The sequence below is a fragment of the Peromyscus californicus genome, unplaced genomic scaffold (genome assembly GCF_007827085.1).
Source record: "Peromyscus californicus insignis strain IS unplaced genomic scaffold, ASM782708v3 Scaffold_11__1_contigs__length_118956290, whole genome shotgun sequence".
Lineage (NCBI taxonomy): Eukaryota > Metazoa > Chordata > Mammalia > Rodentia > Cricetidae > Peromyscus > Peromyscus californicus.
The window spans coordinates 5,688,602-5,716,432 of record NW_026294402.1 but is presented as its reverse complement, the minus strand read 5'-3'; the positions used below and the strand labels follow the sequence as shown (position 1 = coordinate 5,716,432).

Sequence of the window (27,831 nt, the reverse complement as noted above, 5' to 3'; positions counted from 1 at the left end):
GACCTGTGAAAAGCCAGAGAAGTGATTCATAAAAACAAGATTCACAGGCACTGGAAAAACCAAGAGCTTCATCATCATTCTCAGGATGAGAACAGTAACTGGGGCAAACAGGAACAAACAGCCCATTAGCAGAATCTATGTCTTGACACGTCAAAACCATATTTCTTCTGACATTCTCCCATAGGATTTTATTAAATCCTGGACAAGATTTTCCTCTCATATGTCACCTTTATTCAAAAGGTTTGTATATGAAATGGGAAACTTTGGGAAGGAGGAACAAATGTAATTGAAGAAAGAGAGAGGGAAGAAGGGAGGAGAGGAAGGAAGGAAGGAAGGAAAGGCTGGAAGGAAGGAAGGGGAGGGTTCAGCTCCTTTTTCAGCAGTGTGTGAGTCATGATTACTTCCACAGTATCCTCCTCTTAATGTGGAGGAAGCCAGCTCTGAACTACGCAGATAGATGTCAATCAAAAGTGAACACATCTTCTACAGCCCACAAGCATAGCCCTCTCTACTCCAGAAACTTGAATTTAAACTCTGCTGACACTGAGTCCTTTGCAGTAATGACCTTCTTCCTGGGTGACATGAGTGGGATTATTTGTTCTGCAGATTCCTGTCAATGACTCTTAGAAAGGTTCTGCTATGTTTGAATCCCAGGAGACCCAAGTGCACTGACCACTTCTTTCTGATAAACTTCTGTGTGGATCCACTATTGAAATAATTAGGTAGGCCATTGTTGTATTTTTAATACTCATACTGTCCTTTGGCTACCACTAGATTTCAATGAATTTTTCTAATAGTCATGAAATATACTAATTTTTTTAATCCCCAAATTATCTCTCTAAAAAAGCTCTATGTCTGGTACTGGAAATATAGCTAAGTACTCAGTGCTAGTAAAATCATGGTTATTGAAGGAGAGTCTACAAACACTGATTTATTAAACCAGCATTTGTCTTTATCCCCACAGTTAGGTGTAGTCTTTACCCCTCACCAAGGAATCTTCTCTTCGCAATAGACAGAGAGCATTACAGAAATCAGCAACCAACCAAAATGCAGAGTTGTGAAGCCCAGTCTCAATGGGAACATCTACAAAATACTCCCACACCTAAGGCTCTAGGAGCATTGCAGAAGAGGAGGCAGAAAGGCTGTAAGAGCCAGAGGATCAGGGAGTTTGCTGTGAGATTGTGTATCCTAGTAACATCAGATGCTACACCCATAAAGTCCCACCGACATGACTGACCAAACATCAGTTGAACCAAAACGACATCACCAAACATGACAAACGAGCTGGGGGAAAGTCCACAAGGCCTCCTCCGCACACAAAGAACTACAGACAACTGAAGGAATCTGGGAGTAGGAGAGCTGGTCCTCCCCAGGAAAGAGCACACCAATGGTCTAGTGCCAAATGGTCATTCCTGAAATACACATACAAGTAACACTATTTGGACTCAATAGGTTATATTTAGGAATATATATGTATATACAAAAACATATATGCATGCAATAACAATTAATGAAAAGAGAGACCATGAATTTGAAGGAAAGTAGGAAGGGGACTTTGGGGGAGGGAAGGGAGAGAAGATGTATTGTATTTAAAACACAAACTCAAAAACAAACCAACAAACCAAAATGCTGTATTGTTAGTCCTTATGTCCCATCCACACTATGAAACTCAATTATTTTGAAGACAACATGTTGTTTTGAAAGATAAACTAAGTTGAAACAACTTCAATCAGTTTGGAACATTGTTGGAAACATCTGGGTTTTTTTAAGAGGAAAAATAGTATATATTTAATTATTTCTAGTGGTAATGACTCATGCACAGAATAAGCAGTGGAGAGTACTTAGGAAAACATACTTTAAATATGACCTTAAAGAATTAATTCCTGTCTTTAACCTACAAATCCTTATTTAATTGAGTTTATGCATTAGATCATATGTAACAAAGCTCTTACTATTTTATCCACATCCCCAAGAGACTAGATGTTTGTTTTAGCTACTTTGCATATTACATTAGGAAAATGGAGAACCAACCTACAAGCTGGCTCGTCCATAAAAGTTCCCATTTCTATCCCTTGTCACATTTTAAACATTAATAGTTTCCCTTCATTCTCAAAAGGCCATTGCACACAAAAGTAGTTCACTGACAGAGGCACGCTCTACAAAGGGGCTAACTTCTCAATGATTTCAGAAGCTCTGGGACACAGCGTCACAGTAAGAAACAGGACCTCCCATCCAAGTACTAACCAGGCCCGACCCTGCTTAGCTTCCGAGATCAGATGAGATCGGGCGCGTTCAGGGTCACCAGGGAGGCTACCTGGAAAACAGGACCCCAAGAAAGACACAGGGATCGCCCAATGACAGAGAAATGGAAGGAGATCTACATGAACAGCCTGGACATGAGTGGGGGTAATGAAAGGCGAGGGTTGAGGGAAAGAGAGCTTGGGGGAGCGGGAGATCCCAGCTGGATCAACAACAGAGAGGGAGAACAAGGAATAGGAGACCATGGTAAATGAAGACCACATGAGAATAGGAAGAAGCAAAGTGCTAGAGAGGCCCACAGAAATCCACAAAGATACCCACACAACAGACTGCTGGCAATGGTCGAGAGACAGCCCGAACTGACCTACTCTGGTGATGGGATGGCCAAACACCCTAATTGTTGTGCTAGAAACCCCATCCAATGACTGAGGTATCTGGATGCAGAGATCCATGGCTAGGCCCCAGGTGGAGCTCTGGGAGTCCAATTAGCGAGAATGAGGAGGGTTTATATGAGCGAGAATTGTTGAGACCAAGGTTGGATAAAGCACAGGGACAAATAGCCAAATGAATGGAAACACATGAACTATGAACCAATGGCTGAGGGGTCCCCACTGGATCAGGCCCTCCGAATGGGTGAGACAGTTGATTGGCTTGATCTGTTTGGGAGGCATCCAGGCAGTGGGACCAGATCCTGTGCTCATTGCATGAGTTGGCTGTTTGAAACCTGGGGCCTATGCAGGATTGTCTGGCTCGGCCTGGGAGGAGGGGACTAGACCTACCTGGACTGAGTCTACCAGGTTGACCTCAGTCTGTGGGGAAGGCTTTGCCCTGGAGGAGATGGGAATTGGGGGGGGGGGGGTTAGGGGGAAGGTAAGGGGGAAGGGAGGGGGGAGAACAAGGGAATCCGTGGCTGATATGTAGAACTGAATTGTATTGCAAAATAAATTAAAATAAATAAAAAAAAAAAGAAACAGGAGTCAGGGATAGACAAACAGAAGCACCGACAAGGAAGCTTGGCCAACAGGCTGCTAGCTCAGTGTATTTCTCTGATCTGTGACTACTTTGGTATGTACCCATGGCATGGAATCCTTCCTTTCCCCATGTTCTGGGTCTTCCCTGAAGAAATCTTCCACTGACGTTCCATTTTCTTTTGCCTTCTCTCTTGTGTGTGTGTGTGTGTGTGTGTGTGTGTGTGTGTGTGTGTGTGTGTGTGTGTGTGCGCGCGCGCGCGTGCGTGCACACATGTATACCAGAGATCAGTCTCAGATGTCTCTCCTTAGACGCTATCCACTCTGTTGAATGTTACCCCTGAACTTATGATAAAACATAAGTCAGAGTTCATGAGTAGTGCAGAGAAAGTGTGCAGGCAGAAGCAAACCACGTGCACACAGATGGAGGTGACCCAGAGCACAGGCTTCAGAAGGGTGGTGGACATGACTGAGGAAGAGAGAAAGGACTTCAGGGATGGAAGACTGGGCTGAGTGTGAAAAGGGGGTTTATTCACAGGCAGACCAAGGGTAGTTGGCTTGAAAAGATCACTTCTATACTGTCTGATGATTGGAGTTCAAACTCAAGATTGCTGTTGTTCCAATGTACTTCCAGGCTTCACTTCTTCCCATTCCACTGACTTACATCTAGAAAAATCCTCGCCAAGCTGTACAACATTGTACTTCCTCAGATATACACAGTTTACTTTATATACACCATCCTCCTTTTCCTCTCATAAAGTGTTCACACTCTGGGGCTCTTCTTGGAAACTTTCACCATATCTCTCAGAATTCACTCTCTCCTTATCCTTCTTAGCATAATACTGTGTGACATGTGGGTGTGTGGCATGTGGGTCAAGTATGCTGCCTTTCTGTGGAGGTAGGAGAGTTGGGAGTAGAGAAAGCTCTGGAAAGATCAGCATGTGAAGGAGACCAGTTTGTAGAGGAAGCCCGTACTTACCTGGGCTCCACTGACTAGAGGAGCTCTGAAGGGTGATAGGCACCACAGTAGTGGCTCACAGCAGGACCAGGTGGATCTTGCCCCTTTCTTTCCCCACTTTTAGCCCTCTTGAAACCAGGCCACAGGAAGGGTATGGTATACTCCTGGCTCCTCTAGATCTTCCCCTGGTGAACTCTGCCCCATATTCTCCAGACTGAGACCCACACCTTTTACAATTCGGTCATCTTAGTAGAGATTAGACCATTCTGTGAGTAGAACAGCAAGGGCAGCTCTAAGTATGGTGTGTAACACACTACACAAACCACACTGGCCTAATCCATTCTTCCCCTGGAAGAGTAAAACCACTTCTGCTACATACGCTGTTTTTGGCAGTACATTGAATGTACATTTAAGCCGTTCGGAATGTATTCACTCTGCTTTAGGAAAGTTATCACTATCAAACTCATTGTTTCAAGAAACAGCTGAGTCAAATGAAGATGTGGACCACTGTAAGGCTCAGGGACATGCTGCCCCCCTGACACTCATGCATATATCCATCTGCTCAACAGTGTTCACAGAGCCTTTGTCCTTTGGTATGTGTGTCACTTAGCTCACTGCAGAGTGCAAGCCCCAGGAGGACTGGAGTTTGTGAGGCAGTGTCTGTTACAGCCCCAGAGTGTTCCCAGTAGGCTGGCCTGGCTGGCCATCACACTCCACTGATGTGCTGATCTTCACCACCCCAGAACTGGAATCACCCTGCCCGACCTTTCTAAAAAGGTGAGTTCTGGAAATCAAGCTCAAGGACCCCTGCTTGCAAGACAAGCATTGCACACAGTGAGAAAATTTATTTTCTGCTGTTATCAAAAAAGAGGAAGAAATAGAAGTGAAGGGTAGGCAGAAAGAAAGAAAATTAGGAAGGAAGGGAAAGGAAGGGAGGTGAGAAAAGAAATCAGAAGATGGAGGAATCTAAGCTAAAACAGTGATAATGTAGAATTATGAAAATATAGTGGTAATTCTGGAGGTGTTAGGGTATGGCTTGAATAATGGAGTAAACTGACAATATGTATGTATAGAGAGGGCATTGAAAGACTATACAAGCTTGGATGACAGGGCACAGCTCAAGAACATTATGAGAGAGCATGAGACTCTCTAGGTTGACCTTAAATCATCAGACATACTCTGAATACTCTGCCTGAACTCTATTTCTAACCTGTGGTCAAAGGGAAGAATTCTTTAAAGGGATTTAAGGGAGAATCCCAGATTAAAGTTCCTGATGGATGGATCAACCAAGCTCCAGTGGCTGACCCCCACCTCATACCTGTCAGTATGTGGGCAGTGACAACTGGACTCTATGAATTATTATTTTAAAGGGGGAAGAGAGGAAGAGACAGAGAGAGAGAGAGAGAGAGGCAGAGACAGAGACAGAGAGACAGACACAGAGACAGAGACACAGAGACAGAGACAGACAGAGACAGACAGACAGACAGAGAGAAAGTTGGGTAAGGTAGTTCTAGGAGGAGTTGGGGGAGGAATAGGGGTTAAGTATTATCAAAATCCATTATGAAACTGTCAAAGAATTGATAACAATATTATAATCCTGATGGAAGTGGATCATCAAATTAGAGGCCATGGTGTTCTCTAAGGCAACCATGCTGTAGAGAAAAAAACAGCAATGGAGCCAGGGAGTGGCCACAGCATCTCCAAGTCCGTTTTGCAGCTCCAACAGCAAAAAGTGTGACTTGTGAGAAAGCCCTGGCTCTCTAAAATGTGGGAGGTCACCAAGACTGTTGAGGACAAAGCTGAAAAAGAAAGAGAAGGAAATTGAGGTGCAGGACTTGAGAAGTACTGAAAATGGTGACTGATGTAGTCACTGCCTTCTGAGCACCTCCCAACCAGGCATTGTATGGACACATTTGAGACCTGGGCGTTTACTTGGGGAAAATAGTCTTTAGTCATAAAACCATAAAATACTAGGAATGCTGCAACTCGGTGAATTATTGCAGCTCAGCAAAGTGGCCAGAATGTTGAATGGGTGTTAATTTTACCCAAGAACATTGGCAAAATTTTTAGGGAGGAAATAACACTTGGGTGAGGTTTTAAATTTGAAGAATATTGGTCTAAAAATAACATTTCCCAAAGGAAGAAATGTGGAACAGTGAGGGAACACACGCAAGCTTGCTTTAGGCAGCTCCGGGAAGAAGAAAGCCTTTCATCTCAACATGTAATAGATGTCTCACTGTGCTTCTGACAGGTCTTCTCCACACACAAAACTGATTCCTAGACATTCCTGTGTAGGCTACGACTCTCACCTCCCAGTGCGATGACACTGAGTCTGTCAACCACACTCCACGGCAGGCCCTGTGCACAGGAGGAGTTGACCAACACACACTGGATCCCATGGCATTTTAGTCTTAAGAGAGAGAGAGAGAGAGGAAGGGAGAAAGAGGTAGAAGCTGTGTGGTAGGGAGGTGAGGGGAAACCTGGGAAGTGTTATGGAGGGAATGAATATGACCAAAATATATGAAATTCTCAAAGAATAAACACAACCATTACTTTAAGGTCTGACTCTGATATGTTTGTGTGTATGTGTATGAGAGCATGTGTGTGTGTAAGAGTGTTCACACATTCTTGCACATGTGGTTGTGGAGGCCAGAGGACAACCATGAATGTTATTCCTCTATTTTCTCTTATGAAGACAAAATCTGCTCACAGCCCTGGAGTTTGTAAAGTAGGCTAGACTGGCTAGCCACCAAACCTCAGGGAAATTTTGGTCATTACCTCACTAGAACTTGGGTCATAAGTCAGTGTTTCCATACCCAGTCCTGTAAAAAAGGTGGATTTTGGAGATCAAACTCAAGTACTCATGCTTGCAAGCAAAGCATTTTACTATCTCTCTAACTCATGACTTTAATATATTTCATTAAGTGTATTTGTGTGTGTGTGTGTGTGTGTGTGTGTGTGTGTGTGTGTGCATGTGTGCACATGCATGAAGGAGCACACACACAGGCACAAATATGCCATGCTGCACATATGGAGGACAGACTACAAATTTGGGAAGCTGGTTTTCCCCTCCCACCACATTGGCTCTGGAGTTTGAACTTGAGTCATTAGACTTGGTGACAATTCCTTTAGCTACTCAGTCATCTGCTCGGTCCAACTTCAGTGCATTTACTACTATATTATTAAAAGCCGTAAGAGCCTAAAAACAAAAATACAGTAGGGAGTTACTACTACGTGTCCATGAAATGGATTCTTCGTCCATGGTGGTAGCCTTGGTTAGTTAGTCATTGCTTAATTTGCATCTCACAAACTTTCACAATCAAGTTCTGAGCTCAGACCTCTAGACTCTCATTCTACAGTTAAAAAGCCTAATGGCCCCAGAGGATTGGTGGATTATTTAAAATCACATAAGTAGTAAGTGGCAGAGCCTAGACTCCAACCCCTACCGCCTACAGACAGGTCCCGGCCCCATCATAAAGTCTACTGATACACAGCAGAGACAGAGGGGTTCCTCTCCCAACAGAACTCAGCATGCTTGAAGTCTCCAGAGTTAACAGGATTGTATTGTTGGTTATTTCAAACTGGAGTATGAATGCTCATCACCAATAAACAATAAAAAACAAGAATAAAGATGAATGAACAAAGGGATTCTCCTGACTCAGTGTTAGAAGACACTATACTATTGACAAAAACGTCAACATTACCTCCAAGTACCATGCCAGCCTGACAGCACTTTCTCAGGCGACATGCTGGGCAGTTCTTTCTGCGGATTTTATCAACAATGCAGTCATTTCTTCCAGCACATAAATAGTTATGTTGCCCTAAAAAATGAAAACGTACAAGTTACTCACAAGTGGTAGAGACTCCAAGTCAAAGGGTAGACACAGGGCATCAAGTTAATGGCCCCAGCCAGCCTCTTGCTGGCCACCATTGCATCCTGGCAATGGGGCAGACCCCCAGCCAGCCTCTTGCTGGCCACCATTGCATCTTGGAGATGGGGCAGACCCCCAGCCAGCCTCTTGCTGGCCACCATTGAACCCTGGAGATGGAACAGACCTACAGCCAGCCTCTTGCTGGCCACCATTGCACCCTGGAAATGGGGCAGACCCCCAGCCAGCCTCTTGCTGGCCACCATTGCACCCTGGAAATGGGGCAGACCTCACCTGTGGCTTCAGGGCCTCAGTGAGGTGACGGTAAGTGCTATGCACATTCAAACAACTGTTTACACCTAAATAAGGAAGCTGTGATTATCAAATTGAATACAATTTTTATGTCAAGACAGGCAAAGAGCTGGGTAGTCCAGCATTTAAACTCAAGTGGAAAGGGGCATTTCTGATAGTTGAACACACTGACATAAAGTTACAATATTAACGGGTTGACAAAGTCCATGTCACCCATCATCTGTCACTCCAGTGGGCACCCATAGAAGATTGGAATGGATACACAAATGATCTAAATGGTTTCATAATATCTGGAAGCTCAGTCCATTCTAAATTATGATCATCTTTGGAAATAAATGCTGGGCCATTAGAACCACAAAGTGGACACAGCATAACCTAAGGTGGTTACAAGTTAGTATCTATGCAATTTGTTTGGCTAAAGGAACAACACAGTCATGCAGTCCCAACAAGAGTTGCCTAAGAACAATGCATGGAGCCCAGACATGACCTCTGTGTTACAATGCTTGCCTATAACTCCCAGCCATTAAGAATGTAAGGGACCTCACCACAGGGGTGTAGCTTGAGTTTTCCTGCCTGGCCCACAGTCAGGACAAATCTCTGTCACCTGCCAGTCCCACAGCAGCTCAGACCCGACCAAGTAAACACAGAGACTTATATTGGTTACAAATTGTATGGCCGTGGCAGGCTTCTTGCTAACTGTTCTTATAGCTTAAATTAATCCATTTCCATTAATCTATACCTTGCCACATGGCTTACCGGCATCTTCACATGCTGTTTGTCGTCGTGGTGGCTGGCAGTGTCTCTCTGACTCAGCCTTCCACTTCCCAGCTTTATTCTCCTCCTTGTCCCGCCTACACTTCCTGCCTAGCCAATGGCCAATCAGTGTTTTATTTATTGACTAATTAGTAACACATTTGCCATACAGAACATCCCACAGCACTTCCCCCTCTTTTTTTCAATTCTAAAAAGTCGCATATATAGTCTTTGTGTTCGAGTCTCTTACCAGTTTTTTGCAGGAAATCACGGTCAGGCCTAACATCAACTGAAGTCTCCAGGAAGAAGATGGGGCCCCACAACAACAACAATTTCACGTGGACAATAATAATATCACTAAGCTGACAAACATCATCTACAGATCAGCTTTGAACTACAAGGTGCTCAGAGCAATTTTGAGATTACTAGCTGAAATGATCCAGTCTCAAAGACTACTTGAATAAGGACTTGAGATAAACCCTGAACTTTGGCATTATACACAGACTGGATAACGAAGGATATAGTTACCTTTCCTAGAATTTGACAATTAACCTAAAATTTTTCTTTTCAGGATAAAGATACCTTCGCCCACACCCAGCAGGAAGCAATTTTAAGAATACGATGCCCACATTCCCAAAGAGGTGGTGTGGGGTGGGTGGTTTTTTTGGTCTTTTAATGGGTTTTGGGTCTGGGATAATTTTCATTGATTAGGGGGGTTGGTTACAAGTTGTTGTCAAGGGTTAGGAAAAAGGCTAAGCAATGGAGATTAGATTTAAGGTTCTTGTTTAAAAATAAAGAGAGAAAGAAAGAAGAAAAAGACAATTACTAGTTTTAAATACTTTACATTGGATTGGATTGTTTTATATTGTATACAAATTATATATATTGAAATTGATATTGTTAGAAAATGCTATATGTATATTTCTAATTGTACCATTCATTTAACAATGTAATGCCATTTTCTGATCCTTGAATGTTATTATTACCAACTATTAGGATATAAAGAAATGAAGAGGGGTTGGGGATTTAGCTCAGTGGTAGAGCGCTTGCCTAGCAAGCACAAGGCCCTGGGTTCAGTCCTCAGCTTCGGAAAATTAAAAAATAAAAAATAAAAAATAAAAATAAATAAATAAATTAAAAAAAAAGAAATGAAGGTTAGTAGTTAGACATTACAATAGAACTTGTAGTCATATTAGATATGTTTTAAAAATTGAGCAGATATATTTTAGACAGGTCATCTTCAAACCCTTCAGAGATCTACAGAATATGGCATTTAAAATGTTTTAATAACTTAGAAAATTTTTCTTTTTTGAGACATGTTGGCTCCTGGCAGTACCAATCTACTTCAGAAAAAATATGGGCATTGAAGAAACTGCGTATGGAGTTAACTTTCATTGTGGCAAAAGTTAGCCACTGGACAACAAAGTATCCTCGAATCAACTGCTGACAAAATGGACAGACAGGACAAGAAACAAAGGACTACTGACTCTTGCCAAAACAAGTGTGGTTATGGCTTTATCAAAAGGCATCTTCTGAGGCCAGGACAATATGGCACCATCCCTGAAGTGGCCTTCGCAATTCGGAAAAGGTACAGTGCCCTTTTCTTCGAAGGCAGCTGAACAGGCAGTGGGCCAATGGCCTCTGATGTGCAATGGAACAGCAGCTGAAACAGTTATTCTTGAAGAGTAACTAAGCTCACGCCTCTCAATAGTAGACTGGCATTTGATAGAGGGATGTGGAGAAGAATGGGATGCTGAGATGAAGCCATATATACACAGCCAAGAAGAATGGACAGCTGAATTAAAAAACCATCAACAATTTCCAGAATTTAAAATCCTGAATCATGACATGACACTAGTGGAATTCAGGTGTTTCTGGTACATGGACTGCTCTCACCCAATGTGAGGTTGAACTATTGACCTTGTGTACATCCTACTTCACAAATGAGTCTGTCAAACACGCTAAGCCTATAGGCTGAAGATGATGCCCCAACACTGCGGAGAAACCTCAGATGATTGTCCAGGCAGCTGGCTGTTTCTGTCAACTCACAATTTTTTGGAAGTTGCTTGCATATACTTCCCGTTTTTATTTTTTTGTTAGCTAATATTATTTCCTTCTTGGGTCTCTGAGGGAGTTGAAGATTAGTTAGTTATAGTTGAAGATTAATTAGGATAGAAAGTGAATTAGATACAATAGAATAGATAATGGAATTATTTTCTCTGAATTTGTCAAATACAAATGAACTTATATTGTATATAGTTATTGTACTTTTGTATATAGTTTTTCTTATGTTAGTTATAAGGTTTTTCTTTTTTTCTTTTTATTAAAATAGAAAAGGGGAAATATGGTGATATTTTCTTTGTATTAAAATGTTATTTGTATGTTAATAAATAAAGTTGCCCGGAGGTCAGAGCTATTAGCAAGCCATAGGAAAGTAGGGCAGTGGTGGCGTACTCTTGTAATCCCAGCACTTGGTAGGCAGAGCTTGGTAAGTCTCTGTGTGTTCAGGGATACAGCCATTATTGGATACACATGCCTTTAATCAATACCAATCATGGAAAACCTGGAGGCCTATACAGACAGGCCGTGAGGAGGCGGTCATGTGGTTGGGTTTACAACCAACGAGAAGGCAGAACAGGAACTCTATATAAAGACTTTAACACAGGGGTAGCTCTGGTTCGGAGAGGTAGGACCACCGCAGGAGGAAGGGTAAGGTTTTAGCTCTTAGCTCTGACCTCTTGGCTTTCTTCTTTGCATTGGTTCTGTGTTTCTTATTTAATAAGAAGGTTGGTTACATCTACACAGGGGCCATTCCTTTAGGTACCTGGTGCATGTTCAGGTTAAAAAAAAAGCCAAGAATAAGTGGACTGGCTTTGTCCCAATTTTATTATGGAAATCTATATAGCCTTGAACTTTGGGAGTGACAACCCAGTAAAATGTCTGTTGCCTCCACTTTTCTACCAATAATCTTTCCCAGCTTATATTTTGGTTTTAAGATTGTACCATGCTCAGGCCTATTTGCTTGTTCCTTATTTTGGTGACTCAGGTTATACATCATTGCTTCCCCTTGGTCCAATGTAACATAGTCACTCTGCAAGTCTAAAACAAGGCAATCTATTAAATTACTGGGCTATCTACCCACACATATCCAACAGGAGTTAACAGGATGTATGTCACAATGATAAAACCCCAATACAAGATGCCACCTAGCTTCCAACTGATGTTCATAGCATCTGCCTTTGTTGAAACCTGGGGAAGAAATGTATAACACATGCTATTTCTTTCTCTTGGGGAAATCTATCATCTATTTCTGAATTGGAAAAGAAGGGAGAAAATAAAAACTATTATATTGTATTATACCTTTTCTTTGTATGTGTTATTTTGTGTGTATGTGTAGATATGAGTGTGTGTGTGTGTGTGTGTGTGTGTGTGCATGCACACATGTGTTCATGCATATGTGCATGTTCCCACATGTGTGCACAGGGTCTGCATATGTGTGTGCAGATGTGTGCATGTGGGGGCTAGAAGCCAACCTCTCTAGTGTCATTCCTCAGGAGCTGTCCCCCTCGTTTTTGAGAAATCATCTCTGGGACCTGGGGCTGCGTTGGCTGGCCGGAGAGCTCTTGGAATCCACCTATCTCTGCCTCTCCAGCACTGAGACAAGAGGCACACCCACCCATGCATGGCTGGGCCTTCTTGCTTATGGAGCAGCACTTTTCAGCTGAGCTTTCCACAGATACATCTTTTCTTTTAAATTATTTATATGCTTTTTTTAATTTATATTCTCCAGAGTCTCATAGTCTCATATGCTAATTAACCCTGTCTTACCAGTGATGCTCTTGTGCCTCTGTGACCACCTCCCTTCCTCTGACTCATCTTTCAAGGCTCTATTTATCCTTTCCCATCTGGTCTAACCTGGCTAATCCAAGAAAACCTTAGATGCTTTTCTGTGTACCAAGTGCTCATTTCATAAAATCCACATGCCTGTTTTTCCCTAGGGTGGCTGTCCACAAACTGACAGCAAGGTCCCATTGCTGAAGACAACACCTATATTGAACATGATGTTCAGCTGTTGCCTACACAGAGCCTCCACCACTATGTTCCAGCCTCTTTGGTACAAGAAGGTATTCTGCATGCTATCAGAAGAGTAACATAAACTCCAAGGGAACCACAAACCCCTTTTCTATGAGGGTGTATATGCTGGTGCAATGATGGCACAAAGCTTATGGGAGAACTGATCAGGGACTGATCTGACTACAGGCCCACTCTACCAGATGTAGTCTATACCCAACAGTGCTTGGGTGACCAAGAACCTGAGACTATATAGCCCAGGAACTTAGGGAAAAACCAAATAATACTGGTCTAAAACCAGAAAAAAATGTAGTGATAAAATGACTCCTAATGATATTCTGCTGCACCCATAGATCAGTTCAGCTATCATCAGAGAAGTCTCCTCCTGCAGCAGATGGAAACAAACATAGAGACCCATAGTCAGGCATTACACGGAGAATGAGAAACCTAGGAACACTCAGCCCTAAAGGGGATGTCTCCATCAAATCCTGCCCCTTGGAAACCCAAGGACGAGGAGGCAGAAAGGGTGTAAGAGCCGGAGGGAAAGGAGAACACCAAGAAAACAAGGCTCTCTAAATAACAGAGATGGAAGCAGCATGCACAGGGCCTGCACGGGTCTGCACCAGGTCCTCTGCATAGATATTGTGACTTCTATTTTAGTGTTCTGCTCGAATGGTTGAATGGGAGGACCGAGTCTCTTTATTCGAGACAGAGTCTCTGACTGACCTAGAACTTTTCCGTGAGTTTCCACAGGTCTGTCTGTCATTCCCCCTCATCTATTCCTCGCCCATCTTGCCAGTCTTGGGATAGAGTGGACCACTCTGACCAAAGCTCTGTGTGTGCTCTGGGGATTGAATTCAGGCCTTCCTGTTTGCAGGGCAAGGGCTTTTCAGAGCCCAACAACCCTTGCATTGCTATCATCTGCAGAAAGACAGATTTTTATCATCCCCAAAGAACTATGTTTAATGATCTGCAGGCGAGGTATTGCTAAATAATTGTATTTACATATTGTTTCTAACTGCTCTCTACATTTAACTTCCTGGTATTTCTACTATTTTAAAAGTTCTTATTATGAAAAAATGAAGATTAAAATGTGACTGGGTAACTTTATTGCTAGTGACTTGCAATATTTTAGTTATGTTACATGGCCCCATTTTAACTGAAATGAAACTTTTGTATTGTAAATTAGAAGAAGAATTTCCTATAAATTAAGAAATCTGTATTGTGTTGCCTGTTTTTGAGGAATTTTTTTTCTTTTTTCCTTTTTTTTTTTTTTGATCAGGAGTTTATGAGTATGGAGGGAGGGATGCCCACATGAGAACAAGTACCCTCAGAAGCCATGTGTGCCAGATCTCCTAGAGCTGGAGTTACAGGCAGTTGTGAGCTGCCTGACAAGGGTGCTGGGAACCAAACTCAGGTCCTTTGTAAGAGCAGTACATGGTCTTAAACACTGGGCCATCTCTCTAGCCTTTGTGTTGCTTTTTAATAAGAGCATAGTGAACACATTTCATTTGTGTGTATTTTTTGGAAATAAGAGGGAAATATACAGAAAAGAAGCTGTATAAGTGTGGTGCGTCTCAGGAACTATGACCAGGAAGTGGAGGCTGAGGCAGTGTGAACTGGTACACATGGATAAATGCCTCCAGCCACAGACACAGTAGTCCTGGATAAAACACTATAGAGACATGTTTCATTACAGTCTTGGCTACTTTTCAAAACAAGTCAAATTCTGTAACCCAGAAGTGAAGGCAGAAAATAAGACATAGATAATCTCAAATGGTTCAAACAGAGCTAAGAACTGGGGTTTCAAACACATGGGTGAGTGTCACTGTGTATATCAAGCACACCCCAGGGCAGACCCCAAGCCTAGGAGCAGTTGGTCAACACAAAGTAAACTCCATGGATCTTTTGTGGGATTTTATTTCATTTGGGTTTTTATCTTTTTTTTTGTCTTACTATGTTTTTTGCTTGTTTATTTTGGTGTGTGTGTGTGTGTGTGTGTGTGTGTGTGTGTGTGTGTGTGTAAGATCAAGAAAAAGCAAGAGACAGAGAGGTAGAGAAAGAAAGGAAAAGGAAGAAAGGGAAGGAGGGTAGGAGGGAAGAACATAAAGTTGAGTGGGTAGGGAAGATGGGAATCTGAGAAGAATTGGGGGAGGGAAAAACATGATTAAATATGTACTGTATGAATAAATGTTTTAGAGGAAAAACAAAAAAACCTGAGTGAGAGGTTAAGACATGACCTGGGTAGGCTTAAAGGAAAGCACTGAAAAGTGAATTCTGTTTAAAGAGGCTTGTTGTAGAATATTATTTTAAGTCATGTTACTTTTGTTTATGCTAGATTTGTTTAACTCTGTGAAGCTGTGTTACTGTGCCTGTCTAAAACACCTGATGGTCTAATAAAGAGCTGAACAGCCAATAGCAAGGCAGGAGAAAGGATAGGCATAGGTGGGGTTGGGAGGCAGAGAGAATTTATAGGAGGAGAAATCTGGGAGGTAGAGAAAAGAGAAAAGAAGGAGCGAGAGGAGGAGGAGGAGGAGGAGGAGGAGGAGGAGGAGGAGGAGGAGGAGGAGGAGGAGGAGCCAGCCACCCAGCTACACAGCCAGCCATGGAGTAAGAGTAAGATTTACAGAAGTAAGAGAATGGGATAATTTAACAAAAGCTGGCTAGAAACTAAGCCAAGCAAAGACCAAGCATTCATAATTAAGAATAAGCCTCCATGTGTGATTTATCTGGGAGCTGAGTGGTGGGCCCCCAAAAGAACAAAAGAGTAAAAACAAACAACAGAGGCTGACCACCTTAGTCATGAAAACAGGGTTAGGAAACACAGCAGGGGAAAGCCAATGAAGTCACAGACACATCCAAACTTGGGATGAGAAGACAAACTGTCTATGACTAAAACCAGGGCAAACAAAATAAAGCCTTGGTTGCAATGGGAGGTGAATCTGCAAGTAGTGGGTAGCTGGAAGCATGCCTCTGAAGGTTGTGCTTAATTTTTCTTGCCCTTCCGTTTTTAGTTTCTGTGAGGTGGAGGGCTTACTCCTCTATGTGTTTCTGCTTCCATGATTTTATTCCCAACTTGGGCCAAATTTTCATGTACTGAGCCCTCCAAAATTGTGAGCCAAAGCAAGTCATTCTTCCTTTAAGTCATTCTGGCGGTTATTAGGTCACAACTGTGTAAAACAGTAACAATACAGTGTTTATCTTAATGTTACTAGAAATGCAGATATTTACCAATAATTTCTAACTAAGGATATTTTGTAGAATTTAAAAGTTTATGCAATCTTAAGAGAAACCTGAGCAGTTAGAGGCAATTTTCTCAACCCTCTTCAAGACATTCTACAATGGATGAACACAACTTTAACTGATCCACTTAGGTAGGTGCTTATGGGGGAGACCCCTGACACCATGCCAAGCATCCTACAATGGATAGACCATCCCTCACAACAAAGAATTATGTGTTCCCCAAATATCTGTAGGATAGCATTGTGAAATCATGGTATACATTCATGACCCCCTCACTTTTTCAAAAGGTATTTTCTAGGTCTGCCCAGTGTGGGATGCAACAGATACTAGGAGTCAGAATATTGAGGGCTAGTCTTTTCATCCAAAATAGCCTGCAACCCTTTGAATAATTGCTGATGACATAGTGGACAGGGAATGACAGAGAATTTGACTTTATGGGAGGTTGAGCAGAATGTGTCAAAGCCATGCTGATGCTATGCCCTAGAGGTGGTTTTTGCCCTCAAAAACTCATGCAGATGTTTAATAACTTTGAGAGATAACAAGAGGTGGGAGCAGGTAGGATGGGTGATTAGAGCTTTGTCATAAGACTGAGTTAACTTGTGAGTGTCGTTGATGCCTTAGGAGAATAGTGAGTTCATGGGTTACTGTCATTGCTTGCTTCTGCTCTTTTGGGGGGCCCACCACCCAGCTCCTAAATAAATCACACATGGAGGCTTATTCTTAATTATGAATGCTCAGCCTTAGCTTGGCTTATTTCTTGCCAACTTTCCTTAATTTTAAATTATCCCATCTACCTTTTGCTTCTGGGCTTTTCCCATTCTCTATTTCTGTATACCTTTCTTTCTTACTCTGTTGCTGGTTGTGTATCTGGGTGGCTGACCCCTGGGGTCCTCCTCCTTCTCTTGCTCCTTCCTCCCCTTCCCCCAGATTTCTCCTTCTATTTATCCTCTCTGCCTGCCAGGCCCACTAATTTGTCTCTCCTGCCTCACTATTGGCCATTCAGCTCTTTATTGGACCATTGGGTGTTTTAGACAGGCAAGAAACACAGTTTCACAGGGTTAAACAAATGCAGCATAAACAAAAGTAATGCACCTGAAAATAATATTCTGTAACAGAGTTACCTCAGGAGAGGGTCTGCTGTAACATCCAGTGTTCTTGGTCTCAGTTTAGCTCCCTGTCTCAACATGTATACTTTACTATCTCAGGACTCAGGAAACAAGAAGGAATTAGGTGCATCCCCTCAATTTGGACCACAACCATGAGCTAGAAATAGATCTCTTTCCCTTGTAACTCACCCAGTCTGTGTATTATGTTGTTAGCAACAGAACATGAACTAAGACACTGGCTAAAGATAAGTTACATAAATTCAAGTGATTAAAACACATTGACTGTATAAACATCATAATAATGTAAAAAGGAACAAATGGAAGACAGATATGAAACTCACTGGAAAGCTCTAGAAGTTTCTGGGACACACACACACACACTGATCACCTTGAACATTGATAATTAAATTTTAAAAATTGCCCAGCTCAGGATTTCTATTATAAGTTGTATTTTAAAAATAGCAAATTTCCTTTTGGAAGAAAGAAAGATGAGAATGATTTGTAGGAGATAAGATCAGAAAGGATAATAAAGGAAGAAAACCATCTGTGTGCAGTCTCTAAAGAAATAACCTCCACTTGTGATGCCTAAAAAGTCCTCAGAACACTCATCCATCTTACAACTGTTTGTCTTTGTGGGGCCACCTCTTCACAGGCTTCAACCAAACCAGCAGAGTCAATGTGGATGCAGACAAGAGACTCCAGCTGTCTTCTGTGAAGGCCAATATTAAAATTACTTACAAACTTGTAAAAAAAAAAATGCCAGTCTTCTTTTGGTTTATGAGTATATCTTAATTTCATTTAAAAATAACAAATAGGATTTGCTGTGCATGTATCATGTCAGAGATTCATGAAACTTTAACAAAACAATTATACTAATAATCAGAGACACTTATAATTACAATTTTATTTGCCATTCTTCTTACTGATTTTTTGGCTCAGAAAATTAATATCTAGTGGGATTATTATTTTTTAAATGAAGAAAGCAAAGTTTAAAATCTACAACATCACAGGGCTGGAGAGATAGCTCAGTGGTTAAGCATGATTTCTGCTCTTCTGGAGGATCAGAGGTGGGTTTCCAGCAACCACACTGGGTGACTCACAACCACCTATAAGTTCAGCTTCACATGAGTCAATGCTCTCTCCTGACCTTCATAGGCATTACACACTCCTGGCATACACTGTATTAGTTAAATATATATATTTGTGAGATGCCAGAGGCACAAGGGTGCTGGGATCTAAATTGTCCTGTGACTGAGTGTTTTAAGCACTGAGCCATCTCTCCAACCCCTGTAATATCAGTTTTAGTTTCTACTGTGGTCAACATTTGTGGACATAATCCATATATACACAAGATCTTTGGGGGTCTCAGTAATTTTAGCATTCCTAGGACACCCAGAGTCCCGTTGTTCTTCTAAATATGATTTTTATATAGTTGTTAAACTTCTGCTATTCAAATTCCAATTTCTCCCACCTATTAGGTCTGTGGCTTTGAATAGCTCATTTAATCTCCTGTGCTTTCATTTTCTTATCAGAAAATAGCAGTGCAGTGTACAATGATGTAAATAAAACCTGCAACACCCTAGCAGACACAGCCCAAATATTCATTAGTAGTTTTCATGGTCCAATAAGTGAATGTTTATTTACCATCTACTATGTGCCTGTATAACTCTATTTGAAAATATGCCAGAAGTTTATTTTCTATAACCACTGAAAGCTTTTACTGGATTTGGTTTTCATTGTCTGCTACAGATAACACTTTGTATGCTGTGAATGTGTTGCTCTGATTTGGTTGATAAATAAAATGCTGATTGGCCAGTAACCAGGCAGGAAGTACAGTATAGGCGGGACAAGCAGAGAAGAGAATTCTGGGAACAGGAAGGCTGAGTCTTGAGTCACCAGCCAGACACAGAAGAAGCAATATGTAAAAGTACCGGTAAGCCACAAGTCACATGGCAACTTATAGATGAATAGAAATGGGTTAATTTAAGATATAAGAACTAGATAGCAAGAAGCCTGCCACGACCGTACAGTTTATAAGTAATATAAGTCTCTGTGTGTTTACTTGTGTCTGAGTGGCTGCAGGAGCCGAGTGGACACAGGAAAACTTTGGCTACAAATGGTGCCCAATGGCTCAAGTTTCCACCTAAAACCTGAAAATACTTAATAAGCCATTCTAAATAGAGTCAAAAACAGATTCCTGCTTCATGTCTCATGCAGGCAGTGAGATACCACAACAGGTGGGCTTGAGCTACAGTATGGCAGGTTCATGGGGTGTGAGCTTGACCAAGAGCATGGCTGCGGATTCCCACCATAGTACACAGAGGCATCTCCAAGCTGCACAGTGTGGTGCCTGGTGGATTTAGCCTTTGCTAGTATAGACAAAAAAAAAAAAAATAGGTTTTTGGGCTACATGCTGCTGGATGGAGGCACAGACCCACTGCTTCCAAGAATTGGTGGTACACATGACTCCAGACCCAAAGCTGGTGGTAAACATACCACCACCATGTTGGGAAGCTGAGGTGGGTGGAAATGCTGCAGTTTAAAGCAATAGATTCACAATAAGGCAGATTCATATGGAACAAGACTTTAAATAGTTTACATTATGTGTAAAATATACACAGAATTGGAAGAGAGAGAAATGACTATAGACAGTAATATAAAGAAATAGTTTTAAAAAATAAAGTTTTTAAAGAGACAGTAAAGGTAGTATAAAAAATAAGTCATGTAAAGATGGATATTACACAGAGAATCTGGATTGTGTTGTCTTTGATATTTTTAACTGCAGAAATCATTTGATTGTAAAGGCTGCTCAGTTAAACCAATATGTATATTTTAAAGGTATTTTGACTTCAAAATTTGTATCTAAGGATATGTTGCTTTGGAAAGGAGGCTCTGTTTGTGTTTCCACAGGAAACAAGAGGCTATGGATTTGTTCTAGATTAAGATACATCAGGTTTGACCAGCCAAGACCCCCTAAGAGGCCCAGATGATCCAACATCCAGAACAGTTTCAAAGCAACTGGCTCAGACAATACAGCCTCATGGACTAATCCAGTCAGGACTTGACCATAATTCTTAATTTTCACAGGATCCCCATTAGATTGCCAGCACCCTCATCCAGCAGGAAGTAGTATGAGAAGCTATACCCAAATTCCCAAAATATTGTTTATGAATGTTTATTTTTATTTAAAGCAGGTTGATTATAAATGCAATCTCTTTCTAAAGAAGAAAAGGGATAATATAGATATAATAGGTTGAAATGGTAGATTAATGAACCTACTTTTAAAGAGCAACAACTTGTTTAGAAATGTTTTACATTGCTATGGATTTTAGTTTATTAATACAAGTTTAAACTTAATTTTGTTATACTGTATATATATTTCTACTCTCATTGGAGGTATTATGTTTATGTAACTCACTTAGATTGTAATGGATAATTAAGAAATACAGGTTAATAGTCTCCTATGATAGTCAAACCTATAGACATGTTAAGTTTTCTAGGTATACATAGATATAATTCAATTAGGTAGGTAATTTTCAAACACTTAAAGACCTACAGAATATGGCATCTAAAATGTTTTCAAAATTTAGACTTTCTGGACAGTGAGACACATCTGCTCCTGGTAGCACCGATTTACTTGAGAGAGGAGGATGGGCATTGAAGACATTCCATATGGAGTTTATCTTCTTCTTGGCAAAAATAGCCATTTGGGCAAGAAACTGTTCTTGCTTGGACTGCTTGATTGACTGGACATGCAGGACTCATAGGAAGGTGACAACTAAACTTTGCTTGGCAAAATGGTCCTTCAGGTTCCTGCTTCACAGAGGAAACTGCCAGACATTCTACAGGACACAGAAAGAAGTGACTGAGAGACTATAGGCCTGTGGGCTGAAGACTGATGCCACAACTTTACAGAGGAACTTTGGATGACTGTCCAGGCTGCCAGATATCTCTGTCTACTCTTGCAAGATTCCTGAAAGTTGCTTGTATCCTTTCCCCATTTCTCAGGTAATATTATATCCTTCTGAGGTCTTTGATGTAGTTGAAGACTAGATAGTTATAATTTCCTTAATTATCATAAAAGATAAGTTAGATATAAAACCTTAGACTCACAAATATGAGATAGGATATCTTCTTTAATTTTGCCAAATACAAATAAACTAGATATTATAAATAGATTAGATATTGTAACAATAATTCTTGCTTGATAATTGTTTTGTTATATGTAATCTTACTTTGTTAAAGTTAAAACCTGCCTTTTTGAAAAAAAAGAAAAGAGAAAGTGCTATGGATATCGCTCTGTATGCTGTGACTGTGTTGCTCTGATTTGGTTGATAAATAAAATGCTGATTGGCCAGTAACCAGGCAGGAAGTACAGTATAGGTGGGACAAGCAGTGAAGAGAATTCTGGGAACAGGAAGGCTGAGTCAAGAGTCACCAGCCAGACACAGAGGAAGCAAGGTGTGAAAGTACTGGTAAGCCACAAGTCACATGGCAACTTATAGATGAATAGAAATGGGTTAATTTAAGATATAAGAACTAGATAGCAAGAAGCCTGTCACAGCCATACAGTTGATAAGTAATATAAGTCTCTGTGTGTTTACTTGTGTCTGAGTGGCTGTGGAAGCTGGGTGGACACAGGAAATCTTTAGCTACAATTTTCTTCTTCAGACACTTATTATTTAATGGGTTAAATATTAACTTTCTGTTCACCAGATTCATTATGAAACTACAGAGTGAGAACATCACATTCACTACAGTCAAATAGATTTCCATTGAAATTTAGCTCAATCAGTATCTATCCTGTAAGATGATTTGTTCAGTCTATTTTCCATATATAGAGTTGAAGATAAATGCTATATGTAGCCTCTGAATTGAGAAGCTAGATGAGAGAGAGGCCACTACAATTTATGTGGCATAAGCAATAAATTATGAGATAATTTCCAGCAGTTCGTTATTTTCTCACCATTCTGAAATAACACCTTCACTATGAGGTCTGGACAATTGGGTCACCTTCTGCTCTTTCCGCTTCCAGTACAGATTTTAATTTCCTCGCTGAGGTTTGGGATTTACTGTTGTATTTCTCTAATCTAAGTTCATGTTTTAACCTCATCTAGTTCTTTTTTTTCTGACATTAATTCTTGTTTCTCAGATGTTGTTCTCATTTATAGCCATCTGAAGGTTATTCTTCACAGATTCCTTCTGTTTCTTCCATTTAATGCATGTTAAGTGTGCCTTTCTAAGATCTAAAGGGATGATTACTGGAAAGAGTGTTAAAGTACTAGGATGCCACAGAGAAGAACATGGAATGAGAGACCAGAGGTCGCCAAAACCTGACATGTTTCAGTTCATGCATTTGAGCTGGGTGAGAAGGAAGTGCTAGGAAGAGCAGCTGGAGAAGGAAGAGCGAGCTAACTGTGGAGATGACGAGACTCACCCCAGTTGTTCAAGGAAGCCTGTGAGACTGTCAGAGAGGACAGCAGAGCGTGAAAACGAGACTGCCAGCACGGGCATGGGATTGCGGAGAGGAGTGATATGCCCTGACTTCTGTTTAGGGAACATCACTGGCATCTAAGATGGGAACAGATCCTGGAAGCAAGGATAGGGATGAGACCATTTCAAGCTGTCACAGTGACCCCTAAGTGTTATCATGGGGACTGCAGCAAAGTGGTCAGGTGGGTAGTCAGAACAAATAAGGCTTGGGACGCATGCTGAGGGTGGGGCCAAGTTACTGGATAACACATTCCTAGCATTTCACATCTTATTTATCAGTTAGCCTTCTCTGTGAGGAAATGGAAAGGGAGGCGAGGGGAGGGGAGGGGCGGGGAGAGAGTCTCCCAAACAACGTGGAGAATAAATGAATTGCGTACCAGGTAAGATCCTTAGTTAAGATACTAGTTTCAAATATCTCCTCCCATTTAGGCAAATTTTCCTTTTAGATATTCAGTTATCTAATCTGTACCTTCTTTGATGTCAATGAGTGTTCATTATAAATGCTGATGAACACTAAACACTAGTAGATGGTCAAGAGGTAACATAATAGGAGAGAAGGCTCCTGTCTCAGTTCCATCATTTCCACACTGTTTGCCTAGGAAACCTCCTGGCATGAAGAAAGTAATTACTAAATGCCACTATTTTTAATTTGCTTATAACCTAATTAGGCAGATTAATAATCTAGAATGTCTGTTTACAAGTGTTTAAGCATGTAACCATGGGCACTTGGCCTTCATAGCGCCTCTATCTTGGGGAATCATGCCCAGGCACTTTTGCTTTCAAAACCTTCTTTATAGAACAAAGATGGCTCCCAATGGGGACTTACTTTCTTTTTTTCTATCAAAAACATTATGTTTATCTCCAAGCCATATTGTGTGTGCTGTCGGCCCAGCATCTGCCATTCTACTGGGAAGGTTGTCATCATAGAAAAGGTCAGCATCATAGATATCCTTCTACCAAGGACAACACAAAGCTTGTCTCTAAGTTTAAAAACTGCTATTAAGTATCATGAAGAGAAGATATGACTGTGTGTGGTGAGAGAGTCTTCAGCATCTTACACTCCTCAACATTCTACTCTTTCCTCTGCACCCTTTTGTTTAAAATTAATCGCAGTGGCTCCTGTAAGGCCTGACCTATGTGCTGCGATGAGCAACTTCTCTGAGGGAAGCAGTCAATGCACTTCCATATCACGTGACTTATAACCTTAACTTGAAATCTCTTTTTGCATCGCTTCAGCAACTCACTTCTGGTTTTGCAGTCATTCCATAAGATAGTCCTTATAGTATAGGAAGCAACGATGATTGAAACTACATCTTGTTTGGACATGTCAGCTTCATTAATTCATCAACTATCCCCATATATTTCTTTATCGAAGGCAATGTACACTTGGAAAAAACTGAGGCCCAATGAGCAGGCACCCAAATGCATCTGGTCCCATATGCACACACCATGTCCAAATGTCAATGGAAAACTTCCTTGACTCCTGGACAGTCTAGGAAGTTCCTGCTCAGTTGGTCTCTATTTTGCCAGCTCAGCAGGGAATATTGGTAGATTGACTACCTGGGGTTCCCTGCTTTTTTTTCTGCTCAACTTCACTTTACCCTTCATTTTTGAGATCAGATCTAGCTTAAGCCATTGAGGATTACATTCTCTGAGTTAACAGCATAAGATATATTGTGACATAGTTGTAACAGCTCCTAAGTTCTGCTTCAATAAAGAAATACATGGAAGGACAGGGAGAGTCCTAACAGCCCACCTTTTGCTTCTGTGAAATGAAATGAGTGCTCTCTTCCAGGACTCTCTCTCACTTGGAGAACTTGATTGACATGAATCCTGAGCCCTGCCCTACTTACCTCTGATGTGGGAATGGTAAATTCTATTGAAGGATTGTTATGAAGGATATATGTCATAATCCAAAGTATTTAGTATGATTTCTACCATATAAAGACAGCAATGATGACCATTTGTACTTTCTTTCCACTTCTACTGACTGCTCTCCAAGTTTCCACTCCACCAAACTGCAGTGCTGCTGTTAACTGGCCACTTCCCCATGCACTCCAATCTCTCTAGAACCAAGGACTGTTGTATGGTATTTTGTTTGTGTTCTGACAATTAAAGTTTGCCTGGGGATCAGAGGGCAGAGCTAGCCACTAGTTAACCATAGAGGCCAGGAAGTGGTGGTACACAACTTTAATCCCAGCACTTGGGAGGAGGAAGTGGGAAGATAAGGAGTTCAAGGCCACCCTGGGCTATACGATATTGAACCAGTCTAAAAGAGAAACAGAGCCTGGTGGTGGTGGTGGTGGTGCACACCTTTAAGCCCAGCACTAGAGGGTGGAGACAGGAATATAAGGCAGGTGGAGACAGGGTCCTGCCCCCATTCTGTCTGAAGATTCCTGAGGTAGGAAGTCTCTCTGGTGGCTACCGCTCTGCTTCTCTGACCTTTCAGCTTTCACCCTTGATATCTGACTACCGGTTTTTATCATTAAGACTAATTAGAATCGTGCTTCAAAGGACTGTGTCTTCTACTGAAGAGGCAGTACCCAGCAGACACTGAGAGGGTGAGGCTTCCTGGAGGGGGAATCAGCTCTGCTGTTCCTTAATGCCATATTTATATGGAGGAAAAGAGGGCCTGCCTTACAGTCTATTATGTGGCTAATCATGCATTAGTCCACAGAGCGAGATCAGAAGAGGCCCTTCATTTATAAATTAGTGATAGCCATTCTATTATTTCTTTTATGTTGTTCCTTGGTTATGGAACAATAAAGAACATAGAAAGTCTGTGTATGTTTTCCTGAAGACGATATGATTATATTGTATAATGTGCCTCCATAAAAATGGTGTGTAATGAAAATATGTCAAGGAAAGAGCAGATGTAGCAGCAATTGAGATGAAATGAATTTAAAACAAACTTAATAGTATGTTAAAGTTTGTGAACATGGAAATTTGCTTCTTTAGTCCATAGAAGTTAAAGTGAAAGAAAGAGAAAAAAGAAAGAAAGAAGAAAGAAATGCTGTGAGATAATGCTTTTGTACACTGGTTTAATAAAATGCCAATTGGCCAGTAGCCAGGCAAGAAGTATAGGCAGAATAAGCAGACAAGGAGAATTCTGGGAAGAGGAAGGCTGAGTCAGGAGATGTCAGCACACCATCCAGGCAGCAGCATGTAATGGCACACAGGTAAAGCCACAGAACATGTGGCAACATATAGATTAACAGAAATGGGCTGAGTTTAAGTGTAAGAGCTAGTCAGTGGTAAGCCTGGGCTAATGGCCAAGCAGTTATAGTTAATATAAGCCTCTGTATGTTTACTTGGGTCTGGGCAGCTACAGACTGGGCAGGACCCAGGAAAACTTGTGTAACTACAAATGGCGCCAAAACATGGGGCAAGATTTTCCACCTAAAACCTGAGAAAGCTTTAAAAAAACAGACAAACAAACAAAAAAAAGATTCTAAAACAGAGCTAAAAACAACTTCCTAGTTGTCTCTCTCAGGCCAGCTGCAGCCTGCAGTCTTGAGCCACTCTAGTTGGGTTCATGGCATGGCATGTGGGCTTGACCTGCAGCATGACAGATTCCTGCCTCTGTACACAGAGGTGTCTCCAAGCTGCAAATTACACTGCATAGAGGTTTTAGCCTTTGCTAGTACAGACCAAAAAAAAAAAAAAAAAAAAAAAAAAAAAAAGAGGTTTCTGGGCTACATGCTGCTTTGACAGAAGCATAGACCCACTCCCTCCCAGAGTCATCAGACAGCCTGGCTCCCAGAGCTGGCGGTGAATTATCTCCACCATGTTGAAAAGCTGAGATGGGCAGAGTCAGCAGCCAAGGCTGCTGCTTCAGTCCTAACCACTGCAGTTTAAAGCAATAGATTCACAATAAGGCAGATTCAGATGGAATAAGACTTTAAATGGTTTACAGTGTGTGTAAAAATGTGTGTAGGCTTGGAAGAGAGAAGAAAATAAATATAAACAATTATATAAAGAAGTAGTTTTAAAAAATAAAGTCTTTAAAGAGGAAGTAAAAGTAATATAAAAAATAAGCCATATAAAGATGGAAATCACACAGAGAGTCTGGATTACATTGTCTTTGGGATTTTTAACTGTAGAGAGACATTTGACTGTAAAAGCTACAGAGTTAAATCAATATGTATATTTTAAAGATATCTTGATTTCAAAATTTATGTCTAATGATACATTGCTTTGGAAAAGAGGCTCTGCTTTTGTTTCCACAGAAGATGAGAACCTGTAAATTGCTTCCAGGCTCATATGGTTTGATCAAGGAAGACTCCCTGAGAGGCCCAGGTGATCCAACACCCAAAATCAGCTTCAAGGCAACTGGCTCAGACAATACAGCATCACGGACTACTCTAGTCAGGACTTGACCATAATCCTAAAGTTTTCTTTGCAACCCCATAAGACTACCCTCTATCAGTAGGAAATAGCCTAGAAAACTATGCCCACATTCTCAAAAAATTGATTATGGATGTTTGTGTTTGTTTAGATTGTTGGTTACAAATTGTTTTTGGTCATAGTCAATATCTTTCTAAAAGAAGAAATAGGGATATGATATGGAAATATAGGATATAGATATGATAGGATAAAAGGGTGCATTGTTGAACCTACTTTTAAAGAGCAACTTGCTTAAAATGTTTTACATTGGTATAGATTTTAGTTTATTGATACAAATTTAAAGTTAATTTTGTTATACTATATTTATATTTCTACTCTTGTTTAAGTTATTATGTTTATATAACTCATTTAAATTGTAATGAATAATTAAGAAATACAAATTAATAATTATT

General features: G+C 41.0%; 1 protein-coding gene across 3 annotated transcripts in view; it reads right to left on the bottom strand.

The window, feature by feature from the left end:
- The window catches only part of Pgr (progesterone receptor), a 78,934-nt gene that overhangs the window by 35,352 nt on the left and 15,751 nt on the right, over nucleotides 1–27,831 (bottom strand). For 2 of the 3 annotated variants that reach the window (XM_052751951.1, XM_052751936.1), the window contains exon 3: nucleotides 7,890–8,006. The exons of the other annotated variant lie outside the window; for it this stretch is intronic. In XM_052751951.1, the coding sequence (XP_052607911.1) occupies nucleotides 7,890–8,006 (117 nt within the window). The remainder of the gene's footprint in view (nucleotides 1–7,889; nucleotides 8,007–27,831) is intronic. 3 annotated transcript variants of the gene reach the window in all.